The 14,894-nt window shown below is 42.6% G+C and overlaps 1 protein-coding gene across 1 annotated transcript in view; it reads left to right on the forward strand.

The window, feature by feature from the left end:
• Window positions 1-14,894, forward strand: part of ZNF618 (zinc finger protein 618) — a 107,500-nt gene that overhangs the window by 56,944 nt on the left and 35,662 nt on the right. Inside the window, exons 7-11 of the mRNA XM_085320084.1 lie at window positions 1,511-1,600; window positions 3,014-3,049; window positions 3,837-3,914; window positions 4,977-5,066; window positions 13,068-13,256. Coding sequence (XP_085176210.1) covers window positions 1,511-1,600; window positions 3,014-3,049; window positions 3,837-3,914; window positions 4,977-5,066; window positions 13,068-13,256 — 483 coding nt within the window. The remainder of the gene's footprint in view (window positions 1-1,510; window positions 1,601-3,013; window positions 3,050-3,836; window positions 3,915-4,976; window positions 5,067-13,067; window positions 13,257-14,894) is intronic.

A 14,894-nucleotide genomic window follows, 5' to 3' on the forward strand; every position in this document is an offset into this window, starting at 1 on the left:
TGGCACCCAGGCTCAGATTCTCCTCTTACTGTGATGTGATAACTGAGCCAAAGACATTCTGTGTCCCCAGACACAGAGAATTCATAAACACCTCAAGATTTTTGCATCTCTCTCCCCTCCACACATACCCCGGAGACATTGCTAGGCATGTAGATGGTGACAGAAGCTTGAGTATAATTTAGGGTCTTTCCTCCACTGCACCACCACAAGTCAGGCTAGATCCTGTCCCTGTAAAATTTGAGCTGTGTCAGTGGCATTTCCCTGCCACTTCCCAAGGGATCTGCTGGAAAGTAATTATCCTGACACAGCAGATCTAATAGAATAAAAAGCAACATGACTAACCTTGCAAAACTCATTACATCTACTACAAAGCTCAGTTAAGAGATAGYACTTTTAGAGCTGCAGGAGGGAACAAAACTCTACTTTTGAAGGCATTTTGCACTTGTAGTCTGATTTCTGAAATGGAYAGGGTTCGTACAGTTGTCTGTTTTCAGTCTACACCTGGTACACTGGTGAATTCCCGACAAATCTGACAGAAAGTTAGAAGTCTCCMAAAACAGTGTATTTCTGTAGGCCTCTACGTGGGGAAGAAAGTCTCAGGTATGGTTCCTGAGGATGAAAAGCCTGCAGTTATCTCTCAGTTATCAAACAGATGCATAGGTAGCCCAGAGCTGGGCAGAATATAGGCTGCTGGGTGGTCAGATGGAGCAGGAGGGACATGGGAAGGAGCTGATGTTTGAAGGGCACRTGTACGTCTGGAAGAATGGCGGATTCAATGGGGAATAAAAAGAGGGGAAGCATGGCTGTAGAGAAGGGTATTTGCTGTTGCTGGGGTGACAGGAGGGAGACTAGGGTACAAATCTGTATGAGACCAGGCTTCATCAGCCCTGCTGTTCACTGAGCAACGTTTAAGGTCCTTCATATTTTGGATTATTGACTGTGTTTCATTTTGTTATAATTTGACTATACATGATCTATGACTGTACATGATCAACATGACTATATGTTTGTGACTATAAATAGTGATTAGTAAGCAGCAGCAGTGAGAACCAAGCATCGTATGAACAAGCAGATGTGCCCAGTCCATATCTTATCTAGCATATTACAAGTTTGGGCCCTTAACAGCTCTAATCTAAACACGCTGTGTTTAGTTCTGCCAGTGCATCCCCATCTTGACCAGCACTTTCATACTATAGTCCTGAACTTCCAAAAGATATTTCAGAGGCACCTGCTCGCTCTGCATCTTTATTGCTGTGTGGATTTATACAACCCTTCCTGGGGAGCAGAACTGCCTGACTATGAAATAAGAAACCAGAATATGCCTCAAGTTGTATAGTGTGGTGCACACTGGGGTAGATCTGAAGCAGTGGTTGTCTGAGTGCCAAAGAAGTATGAGAGAGCATGTGGGAAGAGCGTAATTGCATGAGGCTGTCTGATTCAGCAGTGTCGTCAGGATTACTTACGTTTTGCCTCAAGGTTTCTAAAGTAACCTGTTTTCTTCTTCCTACAGACAATTTTAGGTACACATGCGACATTTGTGGGAAAAAATATAAATATTATAGCTGCTTCCAAGAGCACAGAGACCTGCATGCCGTGGATGGTGAGTATTGTTTCGACACTTAGTCAAATTAGAGTGAGAAGTAGTTGTTGAATTACTTTAGGGAAGACAAAGTGTGGTTCTGTAGGTCTGCAGTGCCCATGATGTACAGGGCATCATGCAGCATTGCTCGCCTTTTGCAGTAGAGGCGCAGTCTGCARATACTGCAGGAAGAAGTCTGCTATGCTTGATTCTCTTTGCGTGCATCAAAATAACACCCTCTGCTGGGACCTGTGGTCCTTGCAATCCTCCTGTCTGTATTAARGTTCATGGTTAAGATGGATATGCTTCCTATAGCTGAATGCCTCAAGGTAAATTRTCCGTCTGGCTACTGGCTGGACAAGATTTGGTGGTGCTTTGGTTTCTGACTTCATAGGATTGTTCCTAACATGCTCTTCAGTGAGAAACCACATTTCAGAGTTGAGAAATGTTGTTTCATTCTTGTTAATCACTGTGGTAGGGAACCAATAAGAGTTGTCAGTGGACATTACAGGCCAGTTTTTCCTGCRTGAAAGCAGATCTTTTCTAGGCTGATGACACTTGGACAGAAGCAGACACCCCCCTGCAGAAGTGTGTTTCTTTTTTCTAAGGTGGGAGAAATAGCATGAGCAACATACTGTCTTTGGCTTGTCTGCATATGCTTGCTGCATCTAAAGCTCTCTGACTCAGAGCCCACAKATACTGTGAACCCTGGCAGTGTATACCACAAGCTTATCAGTATTGCTCCTTACATGGTCAGGAAGGGAAGCCTGGTAGAATTTCAGGTATAGGATGCTTAGAAAGCAGGAGATTTTGAGTGGCTGGAGTCTCTCAAGAAAGCACACATTTTGCACAACAAYCGTGGTCCAGAAAGGTTTGCTGTTTTTAACTGGAATGTATCAACATCTAAACATACTCTAAGTACAGCTGACGTTCTCTTGCAGTGCACCATTGCGAGCTCCATTACTCCTGCTGGGCAGCCAAAATGAAGTTACTTGGGCTGAAAGCTGTTGTGAGATTGAATGTGTCTGCTCCTGTCTGAAATGTGTCTTCATAGCTATAGTTCAGAGAACTTTACTTAGGGTTATGAGAGGGCCACATGTCTTGCAAAGACACTATTTGTGTGAGTTCCTCTGAGGGGCTGTTTGCATCTCAGCAAACACAAATGTAAGGCAGTTGTGCATCTGTACTTCACTTGGGGCTGTGTTAGTGTTAGGAAAGGGGCCTTGAAGATCTATGTATTTTAGGGCTGGGCATGCTCACATAGTTCCTATATGGATGCTACTGGGAAGAGGGACTGGGGCAAAAAGCCTGGCTTGGTTCTGTGGGGCTCAAATATGCTGAAGCAGTGTGTGAAATACAGGAAGAAAACAAGGCCATTTAAGAGGATTTAATTTTTGTTTTGTTTCTTCCCCTCCTTCTTCTATTCTGTGTTAGTTTTTAGTGTGGAAGGGGCCCCAGAAAACCGGGCAGGTAAGCTGAGATCCTTTGTGTGCTTTATTTCACAAACCTTTTCAAGTATTCAATAATTCAGGCACAGCAGGCCCGATTCTATAGTTGAAGACTCGAGGAAGTTTTGTCACTGATTCCAGTGGGAGAGGAGCATGCTCTCTACTTCCTCCAGTGTGTACAGCTGGTAGGTTGATGCCCAGCCCTAGTAGATACTAGGCTTTTGTTGTCCGTACAATTGATCAGGCTTCTGAAATCAGAGAAGCAGGTGTTTCATGTCTCTGGTGATTTAGTGAATTGTTCGAGGCAAAAATTAAACTACTTTCTAAAATGGGTTGGGTTCTCATTTGCTGCTAGCTGTGCTGTTAGATGGTAGAATGTCACTGATCAGTATTTGTTAGCTGACTTGCTTGCAAAGTGCATTCCCCTGCCCACTTTCAGACAGAATAACATCTTTAAATGGGAGATGCACTGGAAGAAAATCAGAAAATTGAAATCAGTCTTTGAAATGTGTTTCTTCAATCTTCCTCTGGTTTTGTTTTTGTTTTTGTTTTTGTTTTCTTTTTTAGTATCAGTTAACTGCAAGGTATGGTTTTGGGTTGGGGAAGGGCGCTTGAAAACCTTCCTGGGGCTCCTGAGGAGGAGGAGGGCCAAGTCAGACAGAGCAGGCACTGTGTTTGTAATTCATGCCTTGAAATCTTGTTACAGATTGAGATGTCATTACAGATGCAGGAGCATTCAGTGCCCATGCAGCTGTAGAAGGAAAACTTGAGGCTGTTGTCAGCTCTCTGCTGGTTCTGTTCTCTTGCAGACCCTTATGACCAGGCCGTGATAGCAGCTGATGAAGTGAAGGAGGAGGAGCCGGAACCATTTCAGAAGATTGGTCCAAGTATGAATTATTATATAGCTTCAAAGATTAAAGAGACAGCACAATAGATTTCTGATTTGGTGTTAGCTGGAGTGTCTCTATGAAAACCAGAGAGAACTGCATGATACAGAGCTGCTGGAACCTCAGGGATGCTGAAGGGATATGTCTAGGTTCAAATGAACACCAAATACCAGCAGCCCTGGCCCTAAGAAATGCAGCTTGTGATGTTTTCTGCTCAAGAGCTCTACAGGGAGAAGATTCAGGAGAAAAGCAAATTGGCAGCTGTTAGAGGGGGACTTGAGAGGTGTTGGCAGAGCTGACAGGTGWTTGCCTGCACACTATCTTTGTGATGCATCCATCAAACAGAGGAGAGTGGGGGGGAAAAAAAAAAGGACCAGACTTTTCCCAGGCACCTCTCTGAAATCTCCTCCATTTTAGAAACAATTGATTAACCCTGGGTTTTACTTYGGTTTGCAGCTTGCTATTGGTTCTGTACTTTCTAATATTTGGTTGGAACAGGACATGCCATTGCACAATAATATTACTGCATTATTTCAATACCCCCAAAGCAGGAATTAGCACAGTTGTTGCAGGAAGGTTCTTCCTTCTGCAAGATAAATCTGCAATTCCAATATAAAAGKTCTGTAATTAGGAATCAAGGTTAACAATTCTGTTTCCTGATTCAATTGTTCCTGTCATCCATGCATCACTGGCTGTCTGTAACCAGAAGACAAGACTGTGTCATCTGTAATACAGACTTTAGAAGTGGGTTCTCTCCCTTGTTTTGCACACTTACCTACTGTAATTTTGGGATAACCTGTGTAACTTGTTCAGTTCTACTGGACTTTTTATATTCTGTCTGTCACTGTGGGTATTGGCTTTAATCCCTCTGTTAGGGAGAAGTGTGGGTGARAAATAGGGCAGGTAAGTTCCCAGTGTGTGGGGAGGATGCTTTGGTGTTTTTTTTTTTTTTATCACCTAGCTAGTTCTTGTATAAGAAGTCAAGAAGTTGATGGTTGTATGAGAGAATACTGTCCTCCTTTCTGATTTTTTTTTCCTTTTCTTTTAATTTCATCTTCACAGAAACTGGCAATTACACCTGTGAATTCTGTGGCAAGCAGTACAAATATTACACTCCCTACCAAGAACATGTGGCGCTGCATGCACCTATTAGTGAGTATCCTGATGAAGATCTATTTCATAATGAACTATGATTTACAGTGGTTGATGATAAACATGAGGGTTGCAGTAGAGATTATCATTCTTATGGATCCTTCCATTGGACCCTGTGGGATTGCATCTGGCAGATACCAGATGATGTGCTGACCAGAGCATTTTAACACCAAGCTGGAGTCTCCTCTTAGTGGGACACTATTACTGTTAGTTAAGTCTATAAAATCACTGAATTTTTAACAAAATCCATGCAATTCTTCTTGAGGGTTTGATGTTTTGTTTTGTTGTTTAACTGAAAGTTCTAGTACCTAAAGTGTGCTTAACAAACCAATGCACAAACTTTTCTAGACTCCCATAAATAATGAGTGAATATACATGCTAGAGGAGAAACATCATTCTTACAAGCTTCTGAGAAACTGTTGCAGACAGTGAGTTCAAACTGGTTTTCAAAATCATGTAAATTACTGTGGCAGCTTGCTACTAAATCACAGGCAATGAAATATTTATTTCAGGGAGCTCGGGAAAAGGCAGTTCTCAGCATACTACACGACATCACGATCTGCACTCTGGAGGGATACTACGATCTGCACTCTCCAGACAAAGGGGAGGTTATAATGAGCAATTAAGCATAATTCAGTGAAAAATTCTAGTAAAATAGTAGAGATACATTCTGGCTACATGCTGGTATTGGATGCTTTAAAAGTAAGCAGAGAAGTTGTTTGCTCCTGAACTTCATGCTTCTTTCATAGCATCACCCTGTGCTACATTGCGATTTTAATGGTATGAGCCAGCATTGTTGCTGTTTGCTCTTTTGTGTCTGTCCAGCTGCCAGCATTGAGGCTGATGATGAGGACGGATGAGTTTAGCTCATCAGCTTAGTGGGCTTCCTTAGCTGCTCATCCACAGCCAGCAGAGGGAGCACATGCTCCTCCCTCACCAAATTCAGCTTTAGTTAAGTTTTATTATAATAAGGTAGTTTTGATTTTATGTATACGTAGAAGTAAAGTGGGAACATAGTCCACCAGGCCATCACTTTTAAGGTAATCAAGACTTGGTGGCTCCTGACAGCTCCCATGTAGGTTTTCTGGTGCATGGAGGTGGACCAGGATGATGGAAGAGRTATGTGGCACAGACTGCCTTTGTGACTACCATCAGATTTAATCTTCTTATCTCCCATCTGTCCAAGGGAACTGTCTCAATGCCTATGACTGCACATCTTACAGTCAATCCTAAACATCCTCACACCCTCAGCCTCCATCTCCCAATGTAGATAGCGTTCTTAATGCAGGTGTTTGCAGGTCCTAAGAAAACCTGGTGGTGGTGATGATCAGCAGTAGGTCATTCTCCTAGTAAAGATGGACTCTAAARCACCAAGGCTCTGGTGACTTTAGTCCAACCTCGTGCAGATAGTGAAGGGGACTTAGCAGTTGTATGGCTAAGGAGCAGTATATGGTGAGGACCATGCCTGGAATCTCTGCTCAACAAGGACAGATTCTTATCTTCCCATTATATCCCATTTCAAGAGGATTTGTCACTAAGGCTATCTCTTACCCTCCCAAGCACCTGCAGTAGGCTGCAGCTGCTGGTTCCAGCCCAAGCTATCCAGCACAGAAAGCACAGCTAGTCTTCTGTGAGAGTTGCTCACCTGAAGAGGTTCRTGTGGGTCTGACTGCAGATACAGATGGACCACACAGACACTGCCATTCTTTCTGTGCARAGTGCCATGGATCATCTGCCCAGTATGAGGCTAAGGGTGTGTCCTGTGACTCTGATGCCCACTTTTTGGCTGCTGGAGGCCTGTATTTAGGGCAATCTGAGACTATTATATGTGGGAAGGCAGAAAGCCATTTCACTGGGTACAGGAGAGCTGCTGGGTGAAAACCTGGGCCCTAAAGAGAGGTTAACGAGTCAAGACCTCTGCTGTCTTGAGCAAGAATTTGTCATGCAGGATGGTGTGGATTCTCCAGTAGCCATCAATTTAGGAGGAGAGGGGCTCATTGTTGAAGACTGGGATAGATGCCATTCTAGCACCATAGTTTCTGCATTTGCCATTGCGAAAGAGTTGCCCTCTGCTGCAGGCCAGAGCCAGCAGTCACTGAGAGAACATGTGCAGAGGGCTTCCAATCCTTTCTTTAACTCTGAAGACACTTCCACTCAAGATACTATTTTCATAAGCTTTAGCCTTCTCCTCSACAGACAATTTTTGCATTTTGTGCTCTCCTGGTTGCCATGACCGGTCAGGTTTATGATTTACAGTGGCAAATCACAAACCCTAGTGAGCATACAGGAGAAGGTTTCGTTATCTCCCAAGGCAGACTGTCCAGAAYATATTTGCCTTTCTACTGCTTGTACTCTGCTCTTCCTATAGACCAAGGTCCTATGAGGTAGCTGTAAGAAAAAMCTAGCTTTTGATGCAGTGCAAAACTGGCTTTTCTCATTCCCTAACAATCAGAAGAAGTAAAGATAAGMCTCTGTCTTTACCCTGGCCTTGTTCTTGTGATCATGAGGCAAATGCTGAAATGTTAGCCTTAGTGGGAGCAGGTAAGGAAGGAGCTTCAGTGTTACCAATCCAACTTTCTGGGTCTGTCTGCTTGAGTCCATGCTTCCCTTCCGGAGTCTGTCTTTCTGGTTTTCTGCTATAATTATTCAAAAATTATTGAAAAGGGCTAAACAAGGACTCCTGTTTTGCAGGGTCCGTGGGGCCTTCCAGGATAATTTTTGGTCAGTGCTACGGAATATCTATTCTCTGGAAAACAGCTCTGCTATGTGAGTCCCTGGAATTGTTAATGCCAAATGTCTGCTTCAAAAGTCATCCTTTGTTAGTGAGGAGAAGGGGCACTTTCTTATGCTTGAAATTGAGCTTTTACTATTTTAGAATACATCTCTATGCTGTTTTTTTTACTCATGGCCACCAGAGGCCTATTCATCCCTTCTAAGAAGGATGTTGGAGGCTTTTCTSCAACAAACTGAACTGCAGGCACATTCCTTGTCCCAGTTTTAGAAATGTTTCTGAACACAGGTGCACTTGGGAAGGTTCAGAGGCCTCTTTCAGCCCTTCTCAAGGCTCTGTCTGCTCTGTAAGATGGAACTGATTCAGCCACATTGGGAGATGGCTGTGCTATTGTGCATGCTCTTAGACTGTCTGTTTACAGTGCGGAGAAAAACCAGTGCATTCAGAACATGGGCTGGCTAGAAAAGCCCCAGAGAGTGGATTTTAGCTTGCCAAGTTCAGGCTTTAGGAGTACATGCTTGCCACATCCTYTCCTGGTAACTGCAGGCACAGAAACAGACTGCAGTCACAGAAGTGTGTGCTGAGAGCTCTAAAATCTCCACAGCTATCCACATCCSTTGCTTCCAGGACAAAAAGCTAACATGTTATCAGGACATTGAGAGCACAAATAGGCCTTAATGGTCCTGACCAGCATCATCTGGGGCCTCCACCCACATCCCCTGTGCATGAGTCAGGAAGCCTCATGCTGAGGCCAGGACCTCARTCCCTGCCACAGCTACACTGTACTCCCACTGAGCTCCACTCTACTCCTACTCCTGCTGGTCTCTAGCTCAGCCACAGCTATGCCCGTGCCTGGCCGAGAACCTTGTTGATCTGGACCCTGACCCATTGATTGACTTCCCAGCTTGACCTTGGCCCTGTCTTGCCCCTGTATGAACGTGTGCAGCAATCACTTGGTTTTATCTGACCCTTGTTATCCTCGCGAGACCTGATCCTGATCTTGACCTGTGGATTAATTTACCAGCCTRACTGCGGACATGCCTCATCATCACAGACTTACCTGATGATCTGGACTTTTAGWTGTACCTCACCACCATCTCACGTAGGAGCACTGAGATGGAGCCCTTGCCTGGCTGCTGGCTCCCTGTCCCTTAGGGAGCAGTCMGTCCTTGCTACTAGCCCGACATACGAGATGCTCAAGGAAGTTCACTGAGCCTGTCTATTCARTTACTCTTTTTTTTTTTTATCATGAAAGAAACTAGATTATTGTTCATCAAAAGTATTTAAACACTTCCTGTATTTCTTAAAAGACAGTTGCTATCATGACTTTTCCATTAGGGAAAGGGATTCTTTGTTGGTAGCAGGTCTATTTTCTACTAAGAGTGCTGCCAAACTGAGAAGAACACAGATCCAGCTCTACTGGCAATAGGTGTTTGTAAGTATAAAAAAAGTTAAGAATTTAATAGATTTGAGCTCAGAGCTTTTCCTGTGGAAGGTCCTGTTTCCAATACCAGAGGCTTCAGCTCAGTGTACTGAATTTCAGTCCATTGTTAAATAATCTCTTTACGTTATATTCATTAAAGGTAGGATTTTTTTCCAGAAAAACTTCAAATCCTTCCAGAGATGATGGTATAATTCTGTCTGATCCATCCTAATGGCTATTCCAGCCATACTTCCATACCTATTTTGATAAGATTTTTCTGAAAAAACTTAATATGCCAATTAATCAGAACACTTACCTAGAATAAACAAAGTCATAAAATCTGATACTTATTCCATTATATAGTGAATAGATTTATGCATCTCTCAGAGAGACATAYTGAAATGGCTACCAGATTATCTCCTTCATTGTCAGAGCTTGCCACACATAGATTTTGAAGTTTTATCAAAACACCAAAGCCAGAAGGAACTGCYATGGTATCTGGACTGACTGACTAGTACAGGTTATAGGATTGCCTTGATTTAATTGCTCAAGTTGGAGTTGGACTTAGATGATGTCCAAAGGTTCCTTCCAACCTCAACCATTCTGTGATTCTGTGAAGTATACATTTTAGGGAGGCATCCAATCTAGCTGTTAAGAGTGAGGAAAAATACACCAACCCGTTAGGCAGATAGATTTATTACCCTCACTAAGTTAAAGCTAAAAATATTCAACTACAACTTGCAGACACTGGATCTTCTTATAACTTTGTCTGCTAGGTGAAGGAAGTCCGTGTTACCAAATTTCTGCCTTTGTTACACCTTTGTGTACCCTGCCATCAAGTCATTCCATAGTGACCAACCTCCCAGTTAAGCTCTTTAGCTTGCCTTGAGTGCCTTGAGATTTCCATTGTAAGGTATGGTGTTCTTGTCCTGTTTATCCTCTTGCCTTCTCCTCTGAATATTCTCTAGTCTATTAACAGTCTTTTTTAATGACATGAACCAGCACTGGATCCCATGCAAGAATGCAGAGGCAATGTTGTCTTCCTGATCATCTTTTAGAGTGCCCTGTTTGTACACCCACAGATTGTCTCAGTCTTTTTGTCTACAGCTTTACTCTGGAGGCTCCTCTACAGCCATCATGATCACACACAGCAACCACCAAATTCTGTGTGTTCTGTGTGTCCTGTTGCCAAGCAGGAGTTTGAATATCATCTGTCTTTTTTAGCCTACTATGTGCCATTTCTGTGTGGCTGTAGCACAGTGCACTCATTTTACCAAGTGATTGGAGATTATTCAGCATGACTTGTTCTCTAAATTATGCACTTATTTTCCTAGCCCTTGAGTCACTTAAAAACACTTTTTGTGAAGATTGAGGGTTTTCCTTCAGGTGACTGATTTTTAGAAAAAGGATGAGGAATTGATCCTTCTCTAAAACTAACACTRTGTGATGGGGATGCACAAACAGCTTGATCTTCTCAATTGCCCTTCCTTAACCAATRTATGAGCCTCAACTGGGGCAAATCTGAGGTGCTTTCTGAGAAAGTTTAAGAAATTCCACAGCAACAGTTACGGGATCGTCTGTCCATGATGCTGTCTCCAGTCTTGCTGTCTAGCTGCACACTTTAAGGTAGGAGGCTTTTGTAACCTTTCAGCAAATCAGTATTTTTATTTGCATAAATATCTTGAACTGGGCCTTTTCATCAGCCTGAGGCCGAGTATTTCACAATGAGGACTTAGCTTCAAGAACAGAGGAGTTATGTGATCATCTCTACGGATGTTGCTTAATCTTCAAAAAGAATTTGCCATCTGGTGARCTAAAGACTAAAACATTTTCTTCAACAGATTTTTAGCATCTTCCAGACTGCTAGAATTAATGTTCTTTTGATCCTGTCTATCTTGCTTTGCTGATCAAAAAACACTAGGTTTTTTAACCTAGTGTTGGATGGAGCAGCTTTTTCTCTGGGCTTTAATTTGAGCTTTATACCTGGAGAGGGCCAAGAATAAAGTCAGGTCTGCTGCTGCATCGCAAATTTGAGGCCAATCTGTTTATCCCAGATACAAGCCATGAGATACTTAAAAAAAAAAAGAAGAAGAAGTTGGGGAAAAAAGCCATTTTTGGAGATCTTCATAGTACTGAGATTTCACCTTTCAGATCTCCCAGAGACAGAACAGTCTCTGGGCTGCAGAGGATTTGTGATGACTTTGTTTGTAGCTGACGCTGATGGCTGATTACTGCTTCTCTTGTTTGTGTAGATGGGTAATAAAGCAACAATTGGTGGGAATAGGCCTCTTGGGAAACTAGTTGACATATACACAGGAAATTGTCCTATCTAACTAGGTATTTACTGGCAGTTTGGCAGCAACTGGAGGAAGATTTATCCATGGGGATTGAAATGAAGCCTAGGAAGCAAGAGCAAGCCTCCTACCTATTCAGCTGGTCAGAAACAAAGCAGAGAAGTATCTTGACCTAAACTGCGAGAAAACCTTCTGTAGGATCTCATGCAGAAGTACACTAACATTTACAAGAAGTGACATCTTGGATCTGTGTAACAGATTAAAAAAAAAAAAACAAATACTGTTTCATTTGAGTATCACTTTGCAGACTGCTTTGAATGTACACATCACCACTTTCAAATGCTACCAATCACTGACAGGGAAAGATGAGAGCAGTTCACAGTGTGAGGTCTGTAATGTCTCACAAGATTTTTCAAATGAGCATCCAGTCCTAACCTGGGTGACTTTTCTTCTCACCTGTTTCAAAGAAAGGTTTCTGTGCTGCCATGGCAGTCTGTGATTGAGGATTGCTCAATGTAGATAAATATTTCTGAGTTAGACTCCTTAAGGTTAACAGATGCTGTTGTTATCTCTTCAAGTTTAGGCTTCCAGAGTATCACTTGGGTGTAGAAATTAATGGTAGTGAGTTTGGTAGTGGGTTATGGGAACCTTATATCTTAGTGATTCTCCACAGCAGATGCTTGGAGTGGGACTTGGCTTCAGAGGCTACATCCAAATTTCTATGAAAGAAGCCACCGAGGAATGAAGGGGGTTTTTAGGTGGTTTCTCCATTTTTGTGAATGATTTTTTTTTGAATTCATCCAATGGGACTGGACAAAGGGCTGTGCTTCCAAAAAGTTTTCATATGACTTTTGGCATTGAAAATTCCTGATAATCCTCACTGTGCATTGCAGAGACTGAAATGTCTTCTTGTAGATTGGGGTACATTTGAAGAGTATATCACAGTAATACTCAGAATTTTTCTATGACTCACCAGCACTTGTCTGGAGATGGGAGCCAAAAGACCTCTCCTGACCTACAGGATGARAACTCTTCCTCATACTTCCCTCCCATTACCAACAACCCATTTTTCTTTATATTCGGTTAGAGAGACAAGGAATGTAGCTGGACATCTCTAGGACATATGTAAGGCTCAAGGATAAAAGATTTAACCTTCTCCCCATTTAGAGCTCTTGAGTAGCATATTAGAAACCTGCTCTGCAGGTTTAGACTTACTGAAGTAAAAATAGAGCACAGGGGTACAGGTACGCCCCAGACACACCATGGYAATCAACTAGGATTCCTGGATGGATGGGGTGATTCCTACTGGAGGAGAAGTGGGTTGGTCATGTAACAGTTAAAGGTGTGGAGGGGAACTAATAAGCTTTAGGAATCTGTCCCTTTGGGTGATGGGAAAACAATTTTGTTATATGGGATCAGTGGATCCATAGTCTCTGCAGGTCCCCATGCAAGGGATTCATGAGCATGGCTATTAGAAAGCAATCCTCCCGGAAGATACATGGTCTGGGAGCTGACTGACTATCCAGGCACTAGTTCTGAGTGTTCATATCCAGAGTTCTCTCGATCTCCACTCTTCGTGGCAGTGAAGACACAGGCGAGCCAATCCAGCAAAAAAACACCGCCTTCAATAAACCGATGTTCCACCCTCCTGCACCGCACCCCCACCGGTGTCCCACCGGCATCCCAATCCCAGATGTTCCGCGCTCCAAATTCTGGATCCCCAGGAAGCAAGGCCATCACAGGTACCAATTGCCTTTCTACCATCAACTTTCTTAACTGCTTAATGTCCAATCCTGCCCTGGGTTGGCGTTATGACCCTTCCTGGACTCAGTCTGCTCCATCCATGACTGTCCTAGGAAAGCTATTCCCAGAAGCAGTTGAGGGGATTATATCCTTTGGCACAATACAAATGAAAATTTAGATTAGCAGTAGGTCTTTTCAACCTCTTTCCAGTGGCAAGTATTTTTTAAAGCATCATGCTACTGACAAGGCACAAAAGACCCTGTTTCAAATCCTGGTGTCACAAACTGAGGAGAGCTTCCTGACCAAGACTGGCTTAGTGGCTTGTCAAGTATGGGGATTTTTGTTTTGTTTTCAGTTTTGTTTGGCTTTTGTTTCWCTCAGATGATATTTTCAGGGTTAGGCCTGTGCCTGGAGAAGGTCAAATGGAATGGAGTACAGGTGTTTTCACAGTCCTCCATTCTTCACAGGAACTACCAAGAGATAAGCTGGGCTCCAGCAGCAAAATGAATGGTGCAGGACTGTAACTGGAGTCTTCTGACACCATTATAAGAGTTACTCCTTYGCATGTCCCCACTTGCTCCTTCCAAATGAAATCAAATATATATTAAAAAAAGARCCCTCAAAAATAACTATTAATAAATAAGGTGACAGACATACAGTTCACCTTTCCACAAAGCAGGGAAGCATTCACTTAAATCTGTGTTATTGGTAGATATATATTCCATCTAAGTACAGAAGAAAGGCTAGTTAATCACCTTCTGTTTAAATGCCCCCAAAATGTCTGGCATGGACAGAAGTCAAAAAGCACAGGTAGGTGGCTGTGGTAGGAGAGACCACAGTATGCTGAACAAGGATATTTTTGTTAGATGACATACACATCTGCAGTTACCAGATATTACAGTGAATGACCTGTCTTCCTGTAGTTTGTGGGTCATGAAATTCCTTGTTGTTATTGCAGCTCTTATTCATTTTATTTTATTACTAATTTGAGGTCCATCTAGTTATACCAAGTTAGGAGTTCAAGCTGAGGAATCTTTTTCATTGTTTATCTGAACTTATGACAGCTTCTTCTAGTTTCATGTCTCTTACACAAGCAGAAAGAGCCTAAATAGGAGTCTTCCTGGGTCAGAGGCCAGATTCATCTCCTGTCTCAACTGGGAGATGTTTTTAGTAATGGGATTTTTTTTYTTACTTCTCTAATCAAAAAGTATATCAATGTAAAAGTAAAAGTTAGAGCTATTCTCTCACAAATGGAGAAAGGAATCACGTGATGCTTGAGCCTGATACATTGATCTTCAAGAAACTAGTTTTAGTCCCAGGGTCTGCCATGTCTCTTTGGTAGCATCATTTGCATGGTGTCTTTCAAGGCAACATCTTGCACAGATGCAGTCTGAGCGGCTTCTTGAATTTTTGATACAAATGCATTGACCATAACACCTATCAGGAAGACAGTCTCCAGAAAGGATGCCTTCCTAGAGTTTTGATTAGAGATGTTCCATATGGGCCTGAATAGTATCAAAGACATTGGAGTAGCACTCCACCAGTGATACTTGCACAGACATGAAGTGGAGTAGTACTGATTTTCCCAGTGCTGATAGTTTTACTTTGCATGCAAAAGGTTCAGATATGAGGAGAGA

This window comes from Rhea americana, unplaced genomic scaffold (assembly GCF_003343005.1).
Source record: "Rhea americana isolate MKP2758 unplaced genomic scaffold, rheAme1 scaffold_61, whole genome shotgun sequence".
Taxonomy (NCBI): Eukaryota; Metazoa; Chordata; class Aves; order Rheiformes; family Rheidae; genus Rhea; species Rhea americana.